We start from the raw sequence: 24,876 nt of genomic DNA on the forward strand, positions 1-24,876 counted from the left end.
AGCAGGTGGTAGATATATGCTATAGTCACACGGTTCCATCCGCCACAAACACCTCTTCAAACCCTAATCCCCCTGGTGAATACCTAGTTTACTTTAAAGGTTCCATTTAAGCATCATTTCCTCTAAGAAATTCTTTTCTAGTATCTTCTTACAATAGAGTTTAACACTGTTCTTTGGATCCCTACATACCTTCTATGTATTTACCTCTATCATGGATCCGGTGATGCTTTATTTTGCTTATTTGTTTACAGCTCTCTTTCTACTGGACCCTGGTATCATAGACATCTTTGCTTTCCCAGCCCCTAACAGGGCAGCTAGTTTGCTGAATGACTGCTGCTGATTTTTTTTTTTAAACAAAACCCATTGCACAACTCATTCCAGGTGTAGACAATGAGTAGTTGGAACCATCAATGTGCTCACTAATGTGCATGAAGTAGTCACTACAGTAGCAGAAGAAATCACTGATGTTCACCCAGGAAGAATGAAAAGGCCTGCCCTATGCTAGGGACACACTTAGCATTTAATTGCATTCTCTACTCCCTAGTGTGGTTTCCTTGGTTCAGGAGAGATAAAACTCCAAACAGAAAGTGTCATGTCAACCTAAATAGTGATTTAAATCACTAATAAATATCTAAGCAGTTACATCCCAGAAATGTCATTGAAAAAAATTCCCATCTAGGGAGTCTGCATCAAGATTAAAAAATTTAAAACTCAAGACACACACACACACACACACACACACACACACACACACACACACAAAGCAAAAAGGACCCTTCCCCTTTACCCCTTGAACAAAGAGGGAAAAAGATGAAGGCAGAGCCAAGTGATTTTTTTTTTCTTTAATAGTGGGAGAAAATTTACCATGGACAAGAGATGCCCTTTGCCGCAGATAATAAGTTCTCCACATCTAGGAGCTCTGGGCAACTGCAGAACCAAGCTCAGGCCTCCCAGTGGCCTATGGACTGCTCTGTGGGTAAGACAGGAGAGTGGCCTTTCAGCAAAGCAGCCATCCCTGAGAGCCACGCCTGCCCCAATTTCCTTTTCCCTCCTGTTTCTCCATCCTGCTCGATGCATTTTCTAGGAACATTCTATGAGCCTGGACCAGTGCAGCTGCACTGGGCGGGGATTAGTTGCAATAGTAAATCTTCTCTGGTAGGAGCAAAATAGTTATCTTTGACCTCCAGTTTTTCACCAGGGCCCAGCTGGATTGGTCCGTCAGAGCTCATACTCCAAGGCACACAGTGGCTTAATTTTCCCTCTGACGTTCAGGCAACACAGCATAAATTCCTCTATTGCTCATCCATCCTCTCTCATTCTCACTTACAGGCACAGACATGAAAAAGTCAGAGAGAATAAGAACGAGCTCCCCACAGCAAGTTTACAAGGTGAGTTGAGCAGCTGTGTGGGGCATCAGTGCATATAGGACATCACTAGAATAACTCAGAAATGCGTTTCCATTAACTCAGGTCCCACAAGCAATTCCTCACATAACCAGTAGATGTGAATTGGTCCCACGTCCACAGAAAAAGTGGGGAAAATAGTCCTCACCAGCACCAGCTCCATCCACACTAAGTTAATCTTGAAAATTTATTTAAATGAATATGAGTTTGGACAGGCTAAATTATTACTCATATTCCTTGGTCGAGTACAAGTGCCCACTTCTCTTGTTTATTATGGCTCATATCTGAGCTAACCAATCAGAAAACAAAATGGAAATCTTGTTTTACTTCGTATCTGTCCAAAGCCAAGAGAAAAAAAATTAAAAAAGAAAAGAGTGTCAAGATGATTTAGAACTCTATTTCAAAGTTTTTGCTCAGAGGCATGCTAACTTGCAGTGTGGTTTACAGGCATCTAGTTTATTCTCCTCCTCTCTTCTGTTGCCTCTTCACTGTTTGAGGAGGGGAAAAAAAGGAAACCAAGACGGTGAAAGAGAAAGCTGATGGGGTGGATTAAAGTTTGATTGATGCTCCAGAATATGCCATTTTGGACAAACAGTAATTTTTTTAAAAAAACAGATTTATGAAAAATGATCAAGTGTGACCACTCACTTCTCAAAGAGTCTTTTATTTTTAATAAAAGGGAGTTATGAGAACATTTCTTCAAGAAGTGACCTCCTCTAATGTATTTAAAATACACTTCAGGGCTTCCCTGGTGGCGCAGTGGTTGAGAATCTGCCTGCCAGTGCAGGGGACACGGGTTCGAGCCCTGGTCTGGGAGGATCCCACATGCCGCGGAGCAACTGGGCCCGTGAGCCACAATTACTGAGCCTGCGCGTCTGGAGCCTGTGCTCCGCAACAAGAGAGGCCGCGATAGTGAGAAGCCCGCGCACCGCGATGAAGAGTGGCCCCCACTTGCCGCAACTAGAGAAAGCCCTCGCACAGAAACGAAGACCCAACACAGCCATACATAAATAAATAAATAAAAATTAAAAAATAAAAATAAAAATAAAAAAAAAAAAAAATAAAATACACTTCAGATTCAAATACAGATGGAAATTGAATATATGCCTAAGATGGCTGATGATATTGGTTCACGTGGATCTATACCTCACATCTTGCTTCAAATTCATTCCATGTAAGAAATCAAAACACAAAAAATACTAAAAGAAATCATGGGAAAAAAGATTTTTTTATCATCTTCAAGTAGGCAAAGAATATAAAGAATTAAATCAAAGGATAATCAAATGGCTTTTACATATATGAAAAGATGTTCAAATTCATCCATAATAAGACAAAAACCAAGTAAACTATTCTGAGAAGTGATGTAAGTACATAAATCCTTTGTTCCATTCTACCCAGGAAATCCTTATAAATATTGACAAAGGCTATTATGCTGGCTTTTCACAGAACGTTACATGGAATGGTGGCTTAAATGACTTTATTTAGTTATTAAAGGAAGGTTTGACTTCAGAAGGCTGGAGGCCTTAGCTATATTTGGATTAAAATTGCAAAATAAGAGAGAGAACATATTCCCACTAAATTAAAATAATGTTCTTAGAATAAAAATTAAGAATATTTTTCCAATATGATCTTTTTCAAATTGTATTATTAAGCTAAAATGCAGACTAAAAAAAACTACACAGAATATACCAATTTTGTATATTATATGTATGCCAAGGAGAAAATTGGAAGGACATAGACTAAAACGTTAACAGTGGTTATTTCTTACCTGGTAAAATTATAGTTGATTTTTAAAAGGTTTTCCTTTATGCTTTTGTGTTTATTTTTTCCCCAAGATTTCTGCAATAAGCACATGTAAGTTACTTGTGTAAAAAGAAAATAAATACATTAATTTTTAGAAAATAATCTCTCAGTAAAGAGAGAATTATACACTCCCCCAACCAAAACTCAAACAGATCTAATTCTAACGACCACATGGAATAGCTTACAAGAAAGGAGTGGAGGAGGTGTCTTTATGTTGATTGAGAACTTTCTCAGCTTATTAGTCAACTTAGAAGATTAACAAAGGATAAAATCACTGCAGCAAGAAACAAATGTAAGATATAGTAAAATAGCTTCTCAAATCATTAATGTTGGGTCCTAAAGAATCTTTGTAGCACCCATAAAAGAGATCTTGTGGTTTTAAAAAGCTCTAAAACTTGCTCTCCAAGAAATTCAATCTGTAGGCCTGTGTTTAAACACACAGGATATTATTACATAACTAAGCAACTGGGAAGATTAATCGTGATTAAAAATAAAAAGGAAAACACACAGAACACCAAGGCAAGACTTGTTTAATGAGCGAAGGGTAACTCAAAGGAAAACAGTATTTGTACAGGGTAATAAGAAGTCAACCCACAGACTTATAAAATAAGAATAAAAATATTCTATCTCATATCTGATTCAAAAGGTACGCTTATCAAAGATATGATTACACTAGAAATAACACAAATGATATTCATAAGCATATACACAAAATATATTATGGACCATTTGTGATTTATTTCCAAATCTCATGCCATTCTTCAAATCCGAACACCTTAATATGTCTATGATTTCCCTTTCCAGCCTTACTTTTCCTTCCTCACACCCTGCCTTCCAACTATACCTGATAATAGTTGCTTGAACACCATATACAGTCTACTCACTTTTTTTTTTTTTTTTTTTTTTTTGGCTGCATTGGGTCTTCGCTGCTGCTCACAGGCTTTCTCTAGTTGCGACAAATGGGGGCTACTCTTCGTTGTGGTGCACGTGCTTCTCATTGCAGTGGCTTCTCTTGGTTGCGGTGCATGGGCTCTAGGCGCATGGGCTTCAGTAGTTGTGGCGCACGGGCTTAGTTGCTCTGTGGCATGGGGGATCTTCCCAGACGAGGGCTCAAACCCTTGTCCCCTGCATTGGCAGGCGGATTCTGAACCACTGTGCCACCAGGGAAGCCCTGCCCACCACATCTCTGACATAAACTTCCAGTTTGTCATGTACATATCAGCCCCAACCCATTTCCTCGGATCCCACTACCCCACCTTATACTCTGGTATGTTCATTCAGACCATAAAGGTTTATGGAGTAGCATCAGGATCTATGATAGGTTCTGGGGACACAAAGATGAATAGAACATTGTCTTGCACTCAAAAGAACTTTGGCTGAGTGAGGGACAGATGTGTAAACAATAGTTAAAATACAGTTGGCTTGCGGGGAGAAAGCATGGCTATGCTTAGTGAAACCAGCCTCCAGTTGGTGGTCACTTATTAATCCATCATCCACAAATTCTCCTAAACCATTGCTTGCAAACTCGAGTGCTTACAGAGTAAGCAGGTAACATGAATTTATGAATCAGGTTGGGTGTGAGATAGTCGCTCATGCTGAGACCTGTAGCCAAATGGAGAGTACCTGTCCTATCTAAAGGCATTCAATTTCTCACTTTTTCAAATGCCATGCCCGAATAACAGAATATGCCTGCAGGCCTGATTTGGTTCAGGCTGCCGGTTTGTGACTTCTGTATACTAAGATTAACAACGTCGTTTAATGTTTACTACGCGTAGGTCCCTCTTCTAGGCACTTTGCAAGTATTAACTTACTCCTCACAGCAACTGTGGAGGTTGATATTATGATTTTGCCCATTTTACAAAGGCACAACTTGGGCACGGGAGGGTTCTCATACCTTGCTGAGGTCACGCATCTATTAGGGTGGTGAAACCGGGACCTGAAGCCAGCCAGCCTCCTTCACAGCCCACACTCTTAAAAGAAGTACTTCATAGCACTATACTGCTCTGTATCTAAACTTTCAAAATTCCTTTATTCAGCTTAAACTACATAATGAATTACATATTTAAAAATGTGCCAAATATTATTCCTTTTTGTTGACCAAACTCTTTTTTAATTGGTATAAACAGACGTGATGTAAAAATTTGACCATCTGTTCACCTTTCCATAAATTTCATTACATTCCTTGCTTACCATCATCTTTCTCATTTGAAGATCCTAATTCTTTAGAAAGAACTTTGTAGTTATACTCTAAGAATTACATGTTCATTATAGGAGAAAGCAGGTAGAGTTAAGTGTTATTTAAGGTATTTTCACGATGACTCCCCGTGTCCTCTCCGTTCCCTCCAGTCTACCTCCAACATCCTTCCCAATTCTGGGTGTATGTGGATTATTAGCCCTCCAAACAGTAGGACAATGTTTTGTTTTCTTTTCAATAATTGTCAGCATAATGTTTACAACTCTGGATTTTTCTGGACAAGGCAATCTATCAGGCCATGTCTTCAGGGAAGTCCTACTTATATGAGCTAAAACAAATCCAAGGACACCTAGGCATTTGGTGAAACAGGCAAAATATAAACTCCCAAGTCTGTGATCTTAAGTCAAAATGTTCCACTAGACCAGGAGATGTGGCCACTTTTTATTCACAAACTTTCCTAAGAACTCTGGACGTTACATTATATATATATTTTTTCTTTTTTTTAATGGGATTTATTTATTTATTTATTTTTGGCTGTGTTGGGTCTTCGTTTCTGTGCGAGGGCTTTCTCTAGTTGCGGCAAGCGGGAGCCACTCTTCATCGTGGTGCGCGGGCCTCTCACTGTCGCAGCCTCTCTTGTTGTGCAGCACAGGCTCCAGACGCGCAGGCTCAGTAGTTGTGGCTCACGGGCCCAGTTGCTCCGCAGCATGTGGGATCTTCCCAGACCAGGGCTCGAACCCTTGTCCCCTGCATTAGCAGGCAGACTCTCAACCACTGCACCACCAGGGAAGCCCACATTATATTCTTTTTACTTAGGTAAGTTGAAGCCAAAAAATGAAGTCTTAGAGAGGCTATTGGTTCGGCCTCCTGGCCTTTGTTCCTACTGCTTCCTCAGCCAGGACCTCTCCCAACATCTGCACCCCCTTCCCAAACCCTGCTTCCTACCTGACCTTCCTGAAACTCCTCACATGGCCCCTCCTCTGGGAAAAGTTTGACCTCCAAAGTGGTTACGTGTCCTTCCTATATATACCCAGTGACCAGCACTTAATATCTATTTCAGTTGTCTACTTATTTCTCTAATTTGTAGTTGGAATTTATGTAGTAATTATACTTCTTAACCTAATTTGTACATGAAATTTATGCAGTAACACTTTATTTCTGGAAAAAAGTTGTGCCCTTGAGCTTTTAAACTTGGCTGTTTATTTTACAATCTCAAGAACAGTAGAAATATATGGGTTGTGGGCTTTGGCATTGAACTAATGTGGGTTTGGCATCCAGCTCTAGTTCTAATGGCTGTGTGACCTTGAACTGAGGCAGTTTTATCCTTTGGAAAATAAAGACCTACTGCTCTTTGAATATTAAAGCTTAGGAGTGCAAGAGCACATCACCTGTCCAAGTTCGTGCTAAGTGTTAACTGCTGTTGTATTTCTCAAGAGTAATTTAATTTCATCAAAAGGAGAGATTTAGCCAAAAGAATAGAAAAAATAATGCCAGCTGATTTGGAACTACTCAAATGCATTTTATGATAAGCAACTTTACCTACATTGAGATTAATACTTAACATTTGTTATCTGTTGCTCTCTACCTATTCAATATCAAAATACATCTTAAATGGTTTGAAAATGTATCTGACTCCTTTACATGCTCTAAAAAAGAGACCTGAAAAATGAAAAACAATGTTGGCACCATCTAAGGGAGTATCTTTTTTTTTTTTTTTTTTTTTTTTTTTTTTTTTTTTAAATACTTTATTTATTTTATTTATTTATTTATGACTGTGTTGGGTCTCTTAGTTTTCGTGTGAGGGCTTTCTCTAGTTGCGGCAAGTGGGGGCCACTCTTCATCGCGGTGCGGGGGCCGCTCTTCATCGCGGTGCGCGGGCCTCTCACTATCGCGGCCCCTCCCGTTGCGGGGCACAGGCTCCAGACGCGCAGGCTCAGTAGTTGTGGCTCACGGGCCCAGTTGCTCCGTGGCATGTGGGATCTTCCCAGACCAGGGCTCGAACCCGTGTCCCCTGCATTGGCAGGCAGATTCTCAGCCACTGCGCCACCAGGGAAGCCCCTAAGGGAGTATCTTTTAAGCCAGGAAATTAATAGTACAGTAAATGTCACCGAATAAGACCCTATCTTAATCTCTAGGAGACTGGAAACGTCAGTTCATCCAACTCGCTAAGCATCAAATTTCAAACGGCTTAGAAAGTATTTTGAAATTATTTACTTAAAGTAAATTGGCTTCTGAGCCAGTAAAAAATCCAGTAATCCAGTTGAGTGTTTAAACCCCTCTTTTTAACCCTTCTTAGACAGGAACTAAGATGCTTAGCGATTGATTGCTGCCAGATTTAACCTGGTAAGACTCCCAAACAATTCTTACTAATAAAGACTATCTCTAATGAACTTTTCAACTCTGGACCATTCAGAATCCCACGAGGAAATGTGTCCCATTTCCCAGGATTTTCCTCTTTTAGATAAGCTTTAAGCTCTCTAAAGCCACAGGATTAAATAAGAGGATATTCTTTCAGCATCAGTATAAACCAAAAGTACACTAACATAAACAACAGCATTGTATGTTCATTCATTTATACATTTATTAATCTCCACTTGCTCTAAATCAGAAGCCATACGAGGTGCTGGGGGATCCCAAGATGAATAAAACAATCTATTCTTGCCCTCAAGCAGCTCTCCATTTGAATTTTATTTGCAAAGCTGTAATACTTTAAGCCATCATTAATTCACAATTGAAGTAGGCACTAATTCATAACTGAAACCAAAGATTTGAGATGGCATAGAGAAATGGTACAACAGAGGTGGGAGTGGGCAGGAAACAAGACCACTAAAAAAAGAAAGGAAAAGGAAACTAGGGCATAATTCTGGTTTTAGGAGTCAGAGACTCATTCAGAGTCCAGATCTGCCAACTACCAGCAATGTAAACAATTTTGGTTTTTGCAATTAGTATGTTTAATTAAAATTTTTTAATTACCAAAAATGTTCCTTGTTTCAGTTTTGAAGATCAGATGAGAACACTGGAAAGTATACAGCACAGAGCTTTTTAGTGGGAAGCTCAACTAGTATAGTAATTTTTAAAAATGTAGTATCCCCTTAATGAATGTTCAATACAATTTTGTTAATTTACATTAATACACATTTTGTTAATACAGTTTTGTTCATGATGATAATGCTCAATAACAGAGAGTGAAACAAAAGGGTAAACAAAGAAGTAAAAGCCTTCAAATCAGCCAGATGTAAAGTCAAATTAGGGTTCGAGCTCTTGAAAGAAGTTATTTTATCATCATGGTCAAATTTTCACAGGGTGGTAAAGATTAAATGTTAGAGATATAAGGCCCTCAACATAGCGACTGACACTCCTCAGATATAAACTTCACTCTTCATGATCCCTAAATAAATGCATTTCCCAGCTGTCCTGGACGCCTGGGTTTTGGCTGCTCAGCATGCAAACCCAGTACTTCCTGAGCCCCTTCCCCATTCTTCTCTAAGGGTGAGGACGGGAGGAGACGTGCTTCCCCCTGCCCTCTGGTGGCTGACGCATGGCCTGCAGCCTAAGCACAGCTAGAACGATGCTCCCTCCTGGGGCTCGGACTCTGCAGGGATGGCACAGCAGACACTGTCTGGGCTGCTGGTGACAAGGGCGGTGCCTGCGGCAGAATCTGGGCATCACGGCCCCACAGCAACTTCTCATTAATTCTGTGACCTACACACTCATCCAATAAGTGAATTTTCTCCTTAGGTAAACAGTTCCTGTTGTTTGTAAACAAGAACCCTGAACTAGTACACTTTTGTAAAACTAATAAAAGTAAATATCAGTGCCACGAAATTATTTTAATATCTTTTTCTCCATGACTGAATATACAAAGATAATGGAAGTAAAGTATTCTTCTGCTGTAAAGATGGGTGGAATATATCAAAATCCACTTGTTGAATTTTCTTTAAATAGTCCTCCAGAGCAACCTGAAAAAAGAGAAGAATGGTCACTAGATCACAGAATGATTAAGTCTTTAAAAGAAACAAAAACAAACCCAGCAGGTATTAAGGCTATTGTAGTTTTCCTGAGATGGTCTTCTACATACTAAGAATGTAGATGAAAATTTTAAAAGAGAGAGAGAATAAAGACATCTTCTAAGAAGTTTTCTATGAAGCCAGTAAAACTATGTCACAGATCTAGTACTAGAAACATCAAGCCAATTCTGATCATAATTTAGTGTTCTGGTCAAAATGTGAAAGAGAAATTATTTGCCAGGTCTTATTACTAGATTCTGTAGAATACAAAAGGGGTGTTTCATTTGAGGAAAATGAACCCACCCACCCCACACACACACAGAAATGCACAGTGCCATGAGGGGGAGCTCAAGTTGTTTCTTTAAAAAATTATTCTGTGCAAAAGTTTAAAGGGTCTCCATGTTCTTGCTGGAAAACAATTTGCAACCAGGGAGAACAATCACAGGTCCCTATAAACGTCACACCATGCTCCCCCCCATCACACAAAACTTGACAAAGCTTTCTCTGGGACCGGGGGCCAGGATGGAAAACAGTGACGATGGGCAGTGCTCTTTATGCTTTTCAATCTTATTAATTTGTAAATTTTTATTAAACAGAGAAGCCACCTACTTTTGCACTGCACAATGTGAAGCGGCCCCACCGCCTTCTCAGCCCACGTGCACAGCTCCCCCTAGAGTTCTGCAGTGCAACCTGTGTGACCCACAGAGAGCATGCTTGTCCAAAGGACTGTGTGTTCTCCCAGACTTCTATACACTATAAACGGATGAGTGTACATACAAACAAATTCACTCTCTACTTTTGAAACCCTACACTTATATATGTACAGCAATAAACATGTGCATTAATGTGCACAGATGCAAAAAACCTGGAAACAATCCAAAAGTTCTTTGACAAAAAAATAAATGTTCACACAATGAAATATTAAGCTGCCATGAAATAAATGTAGCTAGATGCAATAATATGGATAAATCTTAGAAACACTCTGTGTGTGTGTGTGTGTAACCCAGAAGACATAAACAGAAAATGATCCATTTTTATACAGTTCAAAAAAAAAAAAACCTAAGGGACTTCCCTGGTGGCACAGTGGTTAAGAATCCACCTGCCAATGCAGGGGACATGGGTTCGATCCCTGGTCCGGGAAGATCCCACGTGCCACAGGGCAACTAAGCCCATGTACCACTACTGAGCCTGTGCTCTAGAACCCTCAAGCCACAACTACTGAAGCTCGCATGCCTAGAGCCCGTGCTCCACAACAAGAGAAGCCACCGCAATGAGAAGCCCGCACACCACAACAAAGAGTAGCCCCCGCTCTACGCAACTAGGGAAAGCCCACACGCAGCAACGAAGACCCAATGCAGCCAAAAAAAAAGGCAACATTTTGGTTAGGAATACATAAAATAGGGAAAAGCTTTTCTAGAATAAAAGCAAGATAATAATAAATACAAAATTCAGGATAGTTACTTGGAGGAGGAAGACAGAGGCAAGGGGATGAGATTGGGAAAACACATGAGCACAATTTAATGGTAACATTCTATTTCCTGGATTAAGTGGTGAGTTCATGGGCATTCATTACGTTATGCTTTATAATACATGCAGATATATATATTCATTTGTAGATATCAAATAAAAAACACGTTAAGAGAAAACACTTTGAAGATATTTTAGTGTACTTTCACATATTCGCTTTTATTTTTGGAAAAAAGAGCTCATGTTATTCATAATGTTCTGTAACTTGCTTTTTTTAAAAATCAATTCATATACTGTTATTAACTTTCCACCTCTAAGAACGTTATTATGTTCATTTTAATAGTTTTATAATATCCAATTATAAAGAATAATGAAATTAAGATACAAGCACATGAGAGAGTATTATACAGCCATCAAATATTGTATTAATAAATATTTCTAATGATGTGATTAAATGTTTGATAAATAGGACACTGCCATATAAAGTGTGACTTTAAATATACAGAGAAATTCATTTAAAAGAAAGAACAGTGTAAACAGCATTTATCTCTGGGTCTGGGAATTGTAGGTGATTGTTATTTTCTTCTAATATTCTTTTTATATTGTCCAAATCTCTATTATGAGAATGTAAAGCTTTTATAATTAGGAGAAAATTCCATTAAAATACAGATGAAACATGACCTCAAAATTAGAGCTCAACTGGGCATTCACAAATTAGGATTTGGTTCATGGTTAATGGTACATAAATTGTTCAAAGTAACAAATTCATTGTGAAATTCTCAAAGATGTTACAATTTCTTAATATAGCTTCTTAAAACCTCATGTATAGAGCACAACATACTCTACCCTAGACTAGTCATTTTCAAACCATTTTTAAACAGCAAAACCTTTTCTTTGAACAAAGTAATTAACAGATGCTCCACATATAAAACAAATGAGAAGAGACGTGCCCCAGCTGGACTGAGGGTGTAGGACAGAACCAGCTCCTCGGAAACTGCCATGTAGTCCCTCCACTTTCTCCTGGCACAGGACGGAAACGGAGCTGGGCTCCAGCCCCTAGAGTTTCTGATCCATTAGGTCTGTGGTGGATCCCAAGATCTACATTTCTAACAATATCCGAGGCATATATTGCTGGCCCGGGGACCACACCACTAGCCTAAGATAGTGGTTCTTAGGCCTAGCTGCACTTCATGATTACTGGGGGAACTTTTAAGAAGTATCAGTGCCTAGATCCAACCTCTTAGGTATGATTTAATTGGTTTGGGGACGGGCCCAACATTGCTTTGTTTTGCTTTCAAAGTTCCCCAAGTGATTCTAATGGACAAGCAGAGTTGAGAACAACCTATTTCACAAAAGTGAACAAAACAAAGTCTTGAACTTTCTTGGAGCTTTTAAGTCAAGGCAGGTGATGGGGTACTTCCCAAGAGGTCCAGTGGTTGGGACTCCACACTTCCACTGCATGGGGTGTGGATTTGATCCCTGGTTGGGGAACTAGGATCCTGCATGCTGTGTGGTGCAGCCAAAAAAAAAAGAAAAGAAAAAAATAGAAAAAAAAAAAAGAGAGATAAAAGAGATGATAGTACATCACCAAATAACCAAATAAATAACAATTAAAAATGGTGATATAGAACAACGTGTTGACACAGAAAGAGATGCTTGGCACCTCATTTATACAAAAAATACATATATAATTACATGAACATAAGAAGTCCAGAAAGATGAACAGACATTATCTCTGGAAAGGACAGAACTGTGAGACCATTCTAATTTCTTTTGCCTCTTCTTATGTGAACATCTAAAACATTAACATATTACTTTTATAATAAGTAAACCCAGAAAAGAAAGAAAATGATTTCAAACACTCAGATCTGAGACCCAGGATAGAAGATGTGAAAGGATAGAAATGAATCTTTAAATATATTTTAGGGAAAAATGGAGAAGGTATGTTTGGTACTGTAGAAAATGCATGAATTTCCCTTTTCAAACATCACAAATCGTTGAACCTTGGTTTCTATCTATAAAATGAAGTAAACCACACCTAGGAATAATGTATGCAATGACCTAGCTCAGAACCTGTCCCACAGGAGGTGCTACTAACCGGAAGCTATTCTCATTTCTTTATGTATTTTACCACAATGGTTCCTGAACCAGGCTACACATCAGAATCACCTGGGGAATTTTTAAAAATCACAGATCCTCTTAGAAATGCTCCCCTCCCCAACCTCAAGAGTCTTATTTAGTAAGAAGACCCCAGGAATCTGTATTTTTGAAGAAGCCTTCCAGATTATTCTGATGCAGCCAGCTCAGCACTGGTCTGTGAACCACTTTCAGGAACCAGTGCTACAATATGGTCACTAAGGAGAAAAAAAATAATAGACTATTAAGTCATACTTATATGGCTATAAGTAGCCTAACACTCCTATGAGGTGGTTTCTCCTATGATTCCCATCTTACCTATGAATAAACTGAGGTACACAGTGATTAAGGAACTTGCTCCACAGCTAGTAAGTGGCAAAGCGGATTCAAACCGATGCAGTCTGGCTGCAGCCAGTGCTAATGACAATTCCACTCACCTGCCTCTGGGGAACAGAGGCATGACCTTCACCAAAAGCAGAATGTAACAAAACATACCATAGGGAGGAAAACAAAACAAAGACTCCAAACTAAAGAACTGCACTGGGAACCTTATAAAATAGAAAAAAAATTATACACATCTGCTTCATTAATTAAACAACCTTCTCTGTTAATCTACTTACTGTCTGAAGGAAAGCAGGAAATGCTTTCACAGGAACACTTTTGTGGAAGGACCTAGCCTAAAAAAGGAAGACAAAAGGAAACTGGTTTGAAATACAAATATTTCTGGAAATAAACACTCTCCCTTTGCGCACAAAGCAACACCAGCAGTTTAAATCAGCACTGCTAGGGACGCTCTCGAAAGCACAAAAATAGTTCTCATCTCCTGCCGGTTGAGATAAATTTGCCAAATCTAAAGGAATCAGGAAAAGGTACTATATTAAGAATTCTCTTCTTTCTTACATTTGGTTTTGGCATTTCCAACTGCCTTATAACTTTGACACCCCCAGCTCTGTGGTAAGGGGTAAATGAAGACATACAGGTGACCCTAGAATAACATGGGTTCACTTACACGCAGATTTTTTTCAACAGCAAATACTACAGCACTACACGATCCTTGGTTGGTTGAATCCACCTTGGATACAGAAGACCACCTATAAATTATACACGGATTTTCAACTGCGTGGAAGGTTGGAGCCCCTAACCCCCGTGATTGTTCAAGGGTGAACTGTACTTGCATACAAGTCCCAGCACCTCCCCAGCTTGGATGTCATTCCCTCCTGTCTAGATGAAAATAAGATCCTTCTAGCTGATCTTCCTGCCTCTGTGTTCCCCAACCTTTAATTCATGCCCCACGGTCAGCCAAATTCATGTCCTAAAGTCACTGTTTTACTTTTTCTTTCTTTAACTTAACTCCCTGATAGATCATGTCCCAACTATTCATCTTGGAATTCAAAGGCCTACACATCTTGAATCTAACCTCATCTATCCAACCTAACACCCTACTACACTGGACTACAGAGCCCTGATCCACTCAGGCTGATGCCCATCATCCAGGTCTCACCAAGCCCACTTCTGTCTAAAGGGCTTTGTTTATATTGTCAGATACTGCTTCTTATTCCTGACTCACTTACCCCATCTACTACAATTGCTCTCTTCAAGATCATCCACAATTTACTAATCATCATACTTATCTTTTCTCTCAATCTCTCCAAGAAATGCAAAACTCCAGTATTCCCCATTCTTGGAACTTGCTCCTCCCTAAGTTTCCAAGACACTGACTCTGAGTTCTCCCTCTTCTTTGATCATTCTTTCCTTCTCCTTCTTCCTATTAAATGGCCCTTCCTCCTCCTACCTGAGAAATGGAGGTGGGCTCGAGGTTCTGCCTTTGGTCTTATTGTTTAAATGTATATTCTCCTTGGACAACAGCATAGCCACACTTAGAGCTTTAAACATAAGCCTTCCATCTGGATGACTCCCCAGTCTGTATCTCCAGTTCTGACCTCCTTTTAAAGTCACAATCCTGCAATCTGCATTTTAGCCCACCTCCCTGAATGCCCTCTAATCCCCTTACATTCAATGATGTCCAGCAGCTACCGATCAGCACCCAGCACACCACTGCTGTTGTATTGTAGTCTCGGACTGGCACCATCACCATCTATATTTGAACTCCACGCAGCCTTCGACTTTCCTGCTTCCTGATTCTGCTACAATCCAATCAGTTATCAAGTCTAGTTGATTCCTCCTCTGTTATATGTGTGTATGTATGTATATATGTATATATATTCACATACACACATACACATATAAAACATCTACCCTCTCTAAATCACTATTTTTTAATGACTTATTATAGCTTAATTAGTTGGTTTAATATTATAGCTTTAATATATTTAAGTTATATTAAATATGATAATCACTTGTTTGTACTTTCTGGGTTTTAATAACTTACATGTAAACTTTAGTTTCAGAAACTATTTTGACTGAGCAACCTAGATAAGTTACATTCGCTCATATCTTGGAAGCATTTAGAGTAAAGCTACCAAGAAGGTTTAAGAATGCAACAAATCAGACACTTCTTTAAATGTGGCAGTAAGGAGATTATATACTAGAGATTATTATTAGAGTAAGCAGGATGAAAGCCAAATTACAGTATGGTGAATGGTGCCCTGGTGGTGAGGGCCTTGAGGTAAAATGAATGTAGAACACTTATGTAAAAAAGGTTAATTGAGAGGGAAAAATAAGAAACAGAAGGGTCCAATGGGCTGCCTGTAACTTCAGAAGGCAGTAGCAACAAACCAGAAGATAAAAGGGGCAAGTTATCAGAAAGGCCAACTGAAAATACCAGCTGGGAACTGCTGACGATGCAAGGTCCTGGAAGAGTAGAAGAGGCATCAGCCTTGACAAGGCAGAAAGACACACCGTCCCCTGAGAGAGAAACAGTGAGTGGATGGATCAGAGAGGAGCCTAACTGAGGAAGCTGAGAGGGAGAAGGAGATTTTTTTAAAGTAGAAAAAGTTTATAATAATCCCTGAGATAAATCTATTGGGATTTCAGTGAGCGATGGATATGGACTGCCAAAGAGAGAACACTACAACCGTGCTCTAGGAGTAGCCACAGCTAGAAATGATAGTTTCCTAAATGATTTGGCCAAAAGAGGCTACTTACATGCTTTAGGTGCAAGTGTGCCTGGCTGGCCATGTCATATACCACATCTCTCACATTTTTATCTTGGCTCTTCCGTAGAAAATCCTCTTGTGAAACACCATGCTGTGTGGGAAAATGTACATCAGGATTCAAAAAGCACAATTAAAACTAGCTCAAGAAAACTGGTGATAGAACAGTATATACAGTATAATGCCTATTTTGTTTTCTTGTTTTTTGTTTTTTTTGGCCACGCCATGCAGCTTGCATGATGTCAGTTTTCTTTTTTTTTTAGTATTTATTTATTTATTCGTTTGTTTCTTTGTTTGGCTGCACCGGGTCTTAGCCGCGGCACACGTGGCATGCAGGCTCTTTCATTGTAGTGTGCGGGCTTCTCTCTAGTTGCGGTGCGCAGGCTCAGTAGTTGCAGTGCGAGAGCTCTCTAGTTGCGGCACAGGGGCTCCAGAGTGCACAGGCTCACTAGGTACAGCGCTCAGGCTCTAGAGCATGCAGGCTTAGTTGCCCCGTGGCATGTGGGATCTTAGTTCTCCAACAAGGGATCGAACCCACGTCCCCTGCATTGGAAGGCGGATTCTTAACCACTGGACCACGAGGGAAGTCCCCTATTTTGTTTTTTTAAAATATATCTATATGTATGTGAGTGCGTATATAGACACACCCACAGACACTCTCTCTCCTGGAAGAATATGCAACAAGATGCTAACTAATGACAGTTGTAGGTGAAACAAAATAAAGCAAGAAACAAACAGATAAGAAGTTTAATAGAACAGACAATAATGAACCTCCTCCAGAAAACAAAAGTTCTCATAAACAGTATTCTTTTTTAATGGATTATTTCCTCCTTTAAAATAAAATAAAGAACAGGCTAAGGTGACCACTAGGAATAATTACTGTAATTGCTTGAAAGGGAGTAAGGCATCAACATGAAGGTACACCAAGTGAGGTTCTCTGAACCTTCTTACTCATAGCTCCACCACAGACCTAAAATGCCTGACTGATAAAATTCTGACTTGATAACTCTGGAGCAAAAAAGCAATAAGCATGTGTTTCAAAACGGTCACTTGAATAGACTAAGCAAAGAACCAAGACAGGACCGTCCCTCCCCATATTCTTGAGGTAAATAATTACAGGGTACAAACAACGGCCTTACCAGCATACAAATATCCATGGGAAGGAATACTCTTCTTCTACTACCATGATACGGCGTTGCTCTCAAGCAAGTTACAATGCCTTGTGCTTTTCCAATGTGACTTGCAGCATGATCTGCATGAAGATCCTTTATACCTATAATTTTAGAAATCAACTGGGCTGCTCTTTTCTCTTTAAATGCATAACAAGTCAACAGAAGCAGCATAGAGAAATGACCTAAACATGTAAAAGGTGTTTCTCCCATGTTTTATATCTGAAAAACAGGATTTATGAGAGCAAAAATGGGCACAGAGACAAGCTGACCATTTACCATAAACAGGTTTCTGAACTTCAACTTTTAAATAAAAGAGTTTTCCTCAGAGTACAGCACACCAAGAGCACATTTGGAATTTTAATTAGCTATCGTGGAAAAACACTGCAAGTCTTGCATGTCTTCTCCTCAGTGCAATTTCCATATGACCTCATTTTAAGTATATGCTTAACAAACATTCTGCTCTTTGCTCCCTCCTTTCATTGTGTTGGCAAACATGTCACTGAATGTGCAGGCAGAACAGGTCCGGGACATTTGGTAGGGACTTGTGTTATTCTTTTAGGGTGACATAAAGACATATTACCTTCTTCAAATGGATGATATTGTCCTTGTCCCAAATAATTTCCTCGTTACAATAAGACCTCACCAACTTAGAACAAAATCAAAGGAGGAAAAATACCATCTAAATGGCATAGTTTTTTTTTTTTTAAGACAAATCTCACAAAAACTTTTAGATATACAGTTTTATTTCTTCTACCTTTTGTTTTTAAACATGGGGAAGTATTATTGACAGGGAAGGAAGGAGTCAGGCCACAGGCCTTCCAAATTGTAGCAGATGCATAAAAAAATAAAATCATCTGCAATTACCAGATTATTAATTACAGCATTCTCATGAGGTAGCTAAAGTCCTTTTATGAGAGCCTGGGTATTCTGATTAGTCTGCATTCCATTCCAAAGAAAGGTATATATTATATTCCCCTTCTTACTCAAAAAAAAAAAAAAAAAAAAGCTATTCCTTTCTAGTTGGTGCAAAGAAAAACTTCAGTGTTAAACTGGTTAGACTGTCAAATTATGAAAGAGTGAAGTCTAAAAGGTGTTTTCTTAACAGTATGCAGAGTTACCACATCATCCAGCAATCCCACTCCTGGGCATATATATCTGGAAAAGATGAAAACCAATTCGAAAAGATACATGCACTCCAATGTTCATCGTAGCACTATTTACAATAGCCAAGACATGGAAGCAACCTAAGTGTCCATCAACAGAAGAGTCAATAAAGAAGATGTGGGGTGTGAGTGTGTGTGTGTGTGTGCGCGCACACACACACACACACTGGACTATGACTCAGCCTTAAAAAAGAATGAAATATTACCATCTGTACCAACATGGTTGGACCTAGAGATTATCATACTGAGTGAAGTAAATCAGATAAAGACAAATATTATATAATATCACTTACATGTGGAATCTAAAAAATAACACAAATAAACTTATTTACAAAACAGAAACAGACTCATAGACTTAGAAAACAAACTTATGGTTACCAAAGAGGAAAGAAGGGGAGGGGGATAAATTAGGAGTACGGGATTAACAGATAACACACCACTACACATAAAATAAACAACAAGGATTTACTATGTAGCACAGGGAACTATATTATCTTCTAATAACTATAATGGAAAAGAATCTGAAATACAATATATACATATAACTGAATCACTTTCCTGTATACCTGAAATTAACACAAATTAACACTTTCCTGTACACCTGAAATTAACACAATTCTAATAACTATAATGGAAAAGAATCTGAAATACATATATATATATATGTATAACTGAATCACTTTCCTGTACACCTGAAATTAATCACTTTCTTGTACACCTGAAATTAACACAATATTGTAAACCAACTACACTTCAATTTTTAAAAATAAAGGTGTTTTCTTTAAAAAAGAGAAGTATAAAATAGAAAAAAAAAACTTACCCAATATTTCTAGTGTTAGATAAAGAAGAGAGCTCTGTGTGTTTTCAGCATAATTTTCCAGTTCCTGGATGTTACGATATGCTTTGTCATCCAAATTTTTTTCCTACAAACAAAATGCTTTATTTGCTTGACGAACTGTCAATATTTTATTTTTAAAAGGCACTATTTTTTTGCCCTAAAGAATTGAGTAATAAAGAATAAAAACTTTTAGTATAAATTGTTTATTACACAATAAAATAAGACTAAAATAAAATTAAAATATTAAAGTCCTACATGTTCAGTACTTACAAATCACCCCTCAAAATAATATCTCAGGAATAATCTCAATGCACAAATCACCACGGACATGGGGTTGGCTTAATTTTCACTTCCTTCTAAAGCCTAAGATATCATGAGAAACTGACAACTGAGCTCTTACTTAAGTACTTCAGACATTATCTCCTTAATCCTAACAACTCCCTCAAAAGGAATTAATACTTTTTTCATTTTGCAGATGAAGAAACTGAGTTACCACGAAGTTAAGGAATACGCCCAAGGTCGCATAGCGAATTAGTGGTGGGGAAAAGATTCAAACCCACATATTTTGACCATTAAGCCCGTGCTCTTAATATGGAAAAGGTGCCTAGAAAAAGAAAGGAGATCACAACCAGGCCCTGCACCCCATTCCCCACAAAAGAAACTATGCTCAATAAACTAACGGTTGATTACCAGAACACACTATATCCAAGAAACAGAAAAATGTAAATCTTAGAACACCCAGCAACTTTTATAATAATACATTTACAAAGACTTGATAGCCAAGGTAATATTATTCCTCCACCCCTTCCTCCTTTTTTACAATCAGGAGAAACTGGCACCAGCAATGAATCCCAGGGGGAAAAATATGCTCCAGCTCCATTACATTTAAACAAATTGGAACATAATTCATATACCATAAAATTTACCCTCTTGAACTATACAATTCAGTGGTTGTAGTATATTCACAAAGTTGTGCAACTATCACCACTAATTCCAGAATGTTTTCCTTTCATCACCTCAGAAAGAATCCTGTATCTATTAAGCAGTCACTTCCCAGTTCTCCCTTTCCTTGTCTCCTGACAAACCTCTAACCTACTTTGTCTCCATGGATTTGTCTGTGTGAACATTTTATAAAAATGCAGTGATACAATACGTGCCTTTCTGTACCTGGCTTCTTTCAATTAGCATGTTTTCAAGGTTCATCCATGTTGGCACATCTTTTAGTATCTCATTCCTTTTAATTGAAGAAAATATGAATAATATTCCACTGTATGGATACACACATTTTGTTTATTCATTCAACTATGAGTTGTTCCCACTTCTGGACTATTATGAATGAACATTTGTGCACAAGTTTTGTGTGGATACGTTTTCATTTCTCATACCAACCTGGGAGTGAAATGCTAGGTCTATGATAACTCTATGTTTAACTTTCTGAAGAACTGCCAAACAGTTTTTCCAAAGCAGCTGCACCATTTTACATTTCCATCAGCATTGTATGAAGGGTTCCAATTTCTCCACATCCTCACCAACACTCATTATTGTTCATTCTTTTTATTATAGCCATCCTAATTGGTATGAAGTGGTATCTCATTGTGGTTTTGATTTCCATTTCCCTCATGAAAAGATGTTGAGCATCTTTTAAGGTACTTATTACTCATCTGTATATCTTCCTTGGAGAAATGTTTACTCAAATCCTTTGCCCATGTTTAAGTTGGGTTATTTGTCTTTTTATTGTTGAATTATAAGAGTTCTTTATATATTCTAGATACTAGTCCCTTATCATATATATAACTGGTAAATATTTTCTCCCATTCTGTGGATTGTCTTTTTGCTTTCTTGAAGTTTTTACTTTTGATGAAGTCCAATTATCTATTTTTTTTTTTTTATTGCTTGTGCTTTTGGTATCATACCTAAGAAGTCACTGCCCAACAGAAAGTTAAAAAGATTTATGCCTAGGTTTTCTCCTAAGACTTTTACAGCTTTAACTCTTACACTTAGGTCTTTGGTCCATTTTGAGTTAGTTTTTGTATATGGTATGAGGTAGGAGTTCAAATTCATTCTTTTCCATGTGGATAGCCAGTTGTCCCAGCACTGCTTGTTGAAAAGGTTATTCTTTCCCTCACTGAATTATCTTCATACCCTTGTCAAAAATCAGCTGACTATCAATATATAGGTTTAGTTCTGGACTCTCAATTCTATTTCATGACAGTATATATGATCTATATGATCAGTATATATTGATCTACATGTCTATGGCAGGTCAATACTACACAGTTTGATTACTGTAACTTTGTAGTTAAGTCTCAAAATTGGGAAATGTGAGCCCTCCAACTTTGTTCTTCTTTTTCAAGATTCTTTTGATGATTCTGGGTCCCTTGCATTTTCATATGAATTTTAGGCTCAGCTTGTCAATTTCTCCAAAAAAGGCAGCTGGAATTTTTATAAGGATTATATTGAATCTTTAGATCAATGCAGGGAGATTGATCCCAGTCCTTTACTTTTAAATATCCCTCCATACAAAAGCCAAATGTTATATTCCATTAAACAATGGAAAAACTGCTATTTTTTCATTAAGAAAAAAAGAGAGATTTTCCATTATCTGTCTTGAGTTCTCAAATTTTCTTTACCTCATGAAAACTGAAGACACCTGAAAAATACATTTTCTTAGTACTAATTAATTCTATAGGCCAACTGAGCAATTTTTTAAATGTTAAAGTCATTATCTCACTTTTGCTTATATTATTACTACTATAGCCTATGGTTATTAATAGATTGTATCCAAATAAACTAAGTAAACTTACATTTTCAGGACAACAGTATATGATAAATATCAGGCCAACAAGGACACTTAGCCAACAATGTGTCAGAACGATTACACAAATCAGCCCAGGTCATCAAGCAATTTGCATGCTTGGTTAGAACTAGAACTTAGTTCTAAGAACTCAGTATAAGACTCCATTTGCTAGAACTGTTGAACTTTCCTTATTCCCTCTATTTGGACAGAGATCCAAGCACTGGGTATGCATAATGATGTGTGTACAACTACTCAAGTTTTGATGATATTAAGGAATTATCCATATTTTTTTTAAGGTCTGGTAATCATATTATAGTTATGTTTTATACAAGTTTTTTTCTCTCTTTTTTTAAATTTTTATTTATATTGGAGTATAGTTGATTTACAACGTGTTTAGTTTCAGGCATACAGCAAAGTGATTCAGTTATACATATACATACATGTATTTTCAGATACTTTTCCCATTTTAGGTTATTACAGAATATTGAGTAGAGTTTCCTGTGCCATACAGTAGGTTCTCGTTGATTATCTGTTTTATACAAGTTTTTACCTTTTCAAGATACATGTATATGTACAGATCAAATAATAACATGTCTGGGGTTTACTTTAAAATAATCTAATAGGGTTTAGGGAGGGAAGTTGGTAGAATATAGATGAAATAACATTGGACATGTATTTACAACTATTAAAGCTGGGTGACAGATACATTAAAGTATATTACACTATTCTCTCTACTTTTATATAAGCCTGAAAATTTCTGTTTTAAAAAATTTCTGTTTTTAAAAAACAAACTAGTCGAGTGTGGTGTGCACACGCATGCCTCTGCCTGGGTGCCTGTTCTTGCTTGTCTGTCTCTAGGTACGGGGGTGGGCGGCTGAGGTGGGTGGCATGCAGTGATGGAGAATGGATAAAATGGTACAGTTCTCTAAAAGTTTCCTTCCTCCAAATTTTTCTTTAATTTTTATTTATTTATTTATTTAGTTTTGGCTGCGTTGGGTCTTTACTGCTGCGTGCGGGCTTTTCTCTAGTTGCAGTGAGCGGGGGCTACTCTTCATTGCGGTGCACAGGCTTCTCATTGCAGTGGCTTCTTTTGTTGCGGAGCACGGGCTCTAGGCACACGGGCTTCAGTAGTTGTGGCACGCAGGCTCAGTAGTTGTGGCTTGCGGGCTCTAGAGCGCAGGCTCAGTAGTTGTGGCGCACAGGCTTAGTTACTCTGCGGCATGTGGGATTTTCCCGGACCAGAGCTTGAACCCGTGTCCCCTGCATTGGCAGGTGGATTCTTAACCACTGCGCCACCAGGGAAGCCCTCTCCAAATATTAATACACATACTAAAACAGTTCCTCCCTGAAGATTAGCTTAAGGATTAAAAAGGAAGAAAAAACTTAAGACTTGAGCAATTTCAACTTACTCTTTCATCAATGATTTTCATAAGCCATCTTTTAGTCAGATTATGCCTTTTGACAGCCTAAAAAAAACAAGAGTTGTAAGTTTTAGAAAGTACTAGAAATGACTTCTGTAGACCCGAATAACATAAACAAACCAAATACAAAACTAGGTAAGGGAGCATTTGTAATAACGCATCACCAGATAGATAGCTCTGTTAAAGAACTAGGGAAAAAAGAGAATGTCCCTAGAAAACATTTCAAAACATTTCCAAGTAAAGATAATATATCCAAAACTTTTCCCCTAATTTGTCTTTTTTTTCTTATACTATTAGTAATTTAGTGATTCCACTTTCAAAACAAAAACGAAACAAGAATTAAGCAGAGCGAGCGTCTCTGCTATGTGATATACCCCAACTTCTATGCTTACTTATTACACACAAACTTTTTTCCATAAAAATGAAGATTCTATTTAATGAAAATAAACACTTTCCAAAAAGAAAACAGTAATAAAGCTCCAAAGAAAACAATCTGCAGGGTACAGTGTTATCTTACAAGTAAAGACACTCTAGTAAGAAAGAGAACACTAGTGCTCAGATCTTGGCCTCTAATACCACTCCCCGCAAAGGAAACAAGAGTCTAGAAAATGGGTGATTCCAGAGCTGGAGCATGGGAGATTCAAGATGATTCAAGACTATTTTATTGTGCCAGAAAATAGAAAGTGCTCAAAAAAACAATGGGAGGCATGTCAGGACACACAAGCCAGTTTGACGGGACTCCCACTGTCCAAATCTGGGACTATTTGAACACCAAAATAATTAAGTATAGTAATAAGTTATAAACTACTGAAAAAAACAGGAATTCATGAGTTTATACCAATAATTAATAAACAAATAAATAATATAGGAGAGCGAGAGCACTTGCTTATAGTAGAGTGCCAAGTGGTAAATGTGAACAGAGCATCAGAGTTGCGAAATTATCATTCTGCAATCATAATAATAAAGACTGGATAAGACAAGAACCATCAATGAATGCAGGAAATTTCACAAGAAGCTGATGAGGAACAGGGCATTTGCATTGTCTTAAAGTTGATTAGTTACAAGGGGAACTATAATTATACAGTAGATTACACACTGGGAAAACCAGGCAACATCTTGACTGTTAACGAAAATGAACAATGCCAATAAAGGACAGATGGACAAAATGTGTCTCCAGATGTGATACCCTGAGAATACATCACCTATGCAGTATTCTGGCCAAGAATGCATAACCTGAATCATTTAATCATGAGAACACATCAGACAAATCCAAAATGAGGAATGTTCTACTACCAAAAAAAAAAAGAAAGAAAGAAAGAAAGAAAGAAAGAAAAAAAGAAGGGGTTACATTCTTCAAAAATA

The 24,876-nt window shown here is 38.0% G+C and overlaps 1 protein-coding gene and 1 non-coding gene across 8 annotated transcripts in view; both read right to left on the reverse strand.

Moving 5' to 3' along the window:
* Positions 1-8,385: 8,385 nt before the first annotated feature.
* NDUFAF6 (NADH:ubiquinone oxidoreductase complex assembly factor 6) overlaps positions 8,386-24,876 on the reverse strand; it is a 37,805-nt gene continuing 21,314 nt past the window's right edge. Inside the window, exons 4-10 of one of the 7 annotated variants that reach the window (XM_057532160.1) lie at positions 23,503-23,559; positions 19,279-19,381; positions 17,263-17,396; positions 16,116-16,217; positions 14,020-14,082; positions 13,631-13,687; positions 8,386-9,359 (exon numbers count right to left, since the gene is read on the reverse strand). In XM_057532160.1, the coding sequence (XP_057388143.1) occupies positions 9,231-9,359; positions 13,631-13,687; positions 14,020-14,082; positions 16,116-16,217; positions 17,263-17,396; positions 19,279-19,381; positions 23,503-23,559 (645 nt within the window). In that variant the 3' untranslated portion in view covers positions 8,386-9,230. Of the gene's footprint in view, positions 9,360-10,399; positions 12,381-13,630; positions 13,688-14,019; positions 14,102-16,115; positions 16,218-17,262; positions 17,397-19,278; positions 19,382-23,502; positions 23,560-24,876 lie in introns of those variants that run through there. The other 6 variants (XR_009005811.1, XM_057532163.1, XM_057532161.1 and 3 more) reach the window with 6 other exon arrangements.
* Positions 15,388-15,511, reverse strand: LOC114236858 (small nucleolar RNA SNORA14). The gene has a single exon (XR_003622706.1). It is a non-coding gene; the product is annotated as a small nucleolar RNA SNORA14 (small nucleolar RNA).

Source organism: Balaenoptera acutorostrata, chromosome 17 (assembly GCF_949987535.1).
Source record: "Balaenoptera acutorostrata chromosome 17, mBalAcu1.1, whole genome shotgun sequence".
NCBI classification, from domain to species: Eukaryota; Metazoa; Chordata; class Mammalia; order Artiodactyla; family Balaenopteridae; genus Balaenoptera; species Balaenoptera acutorostrata.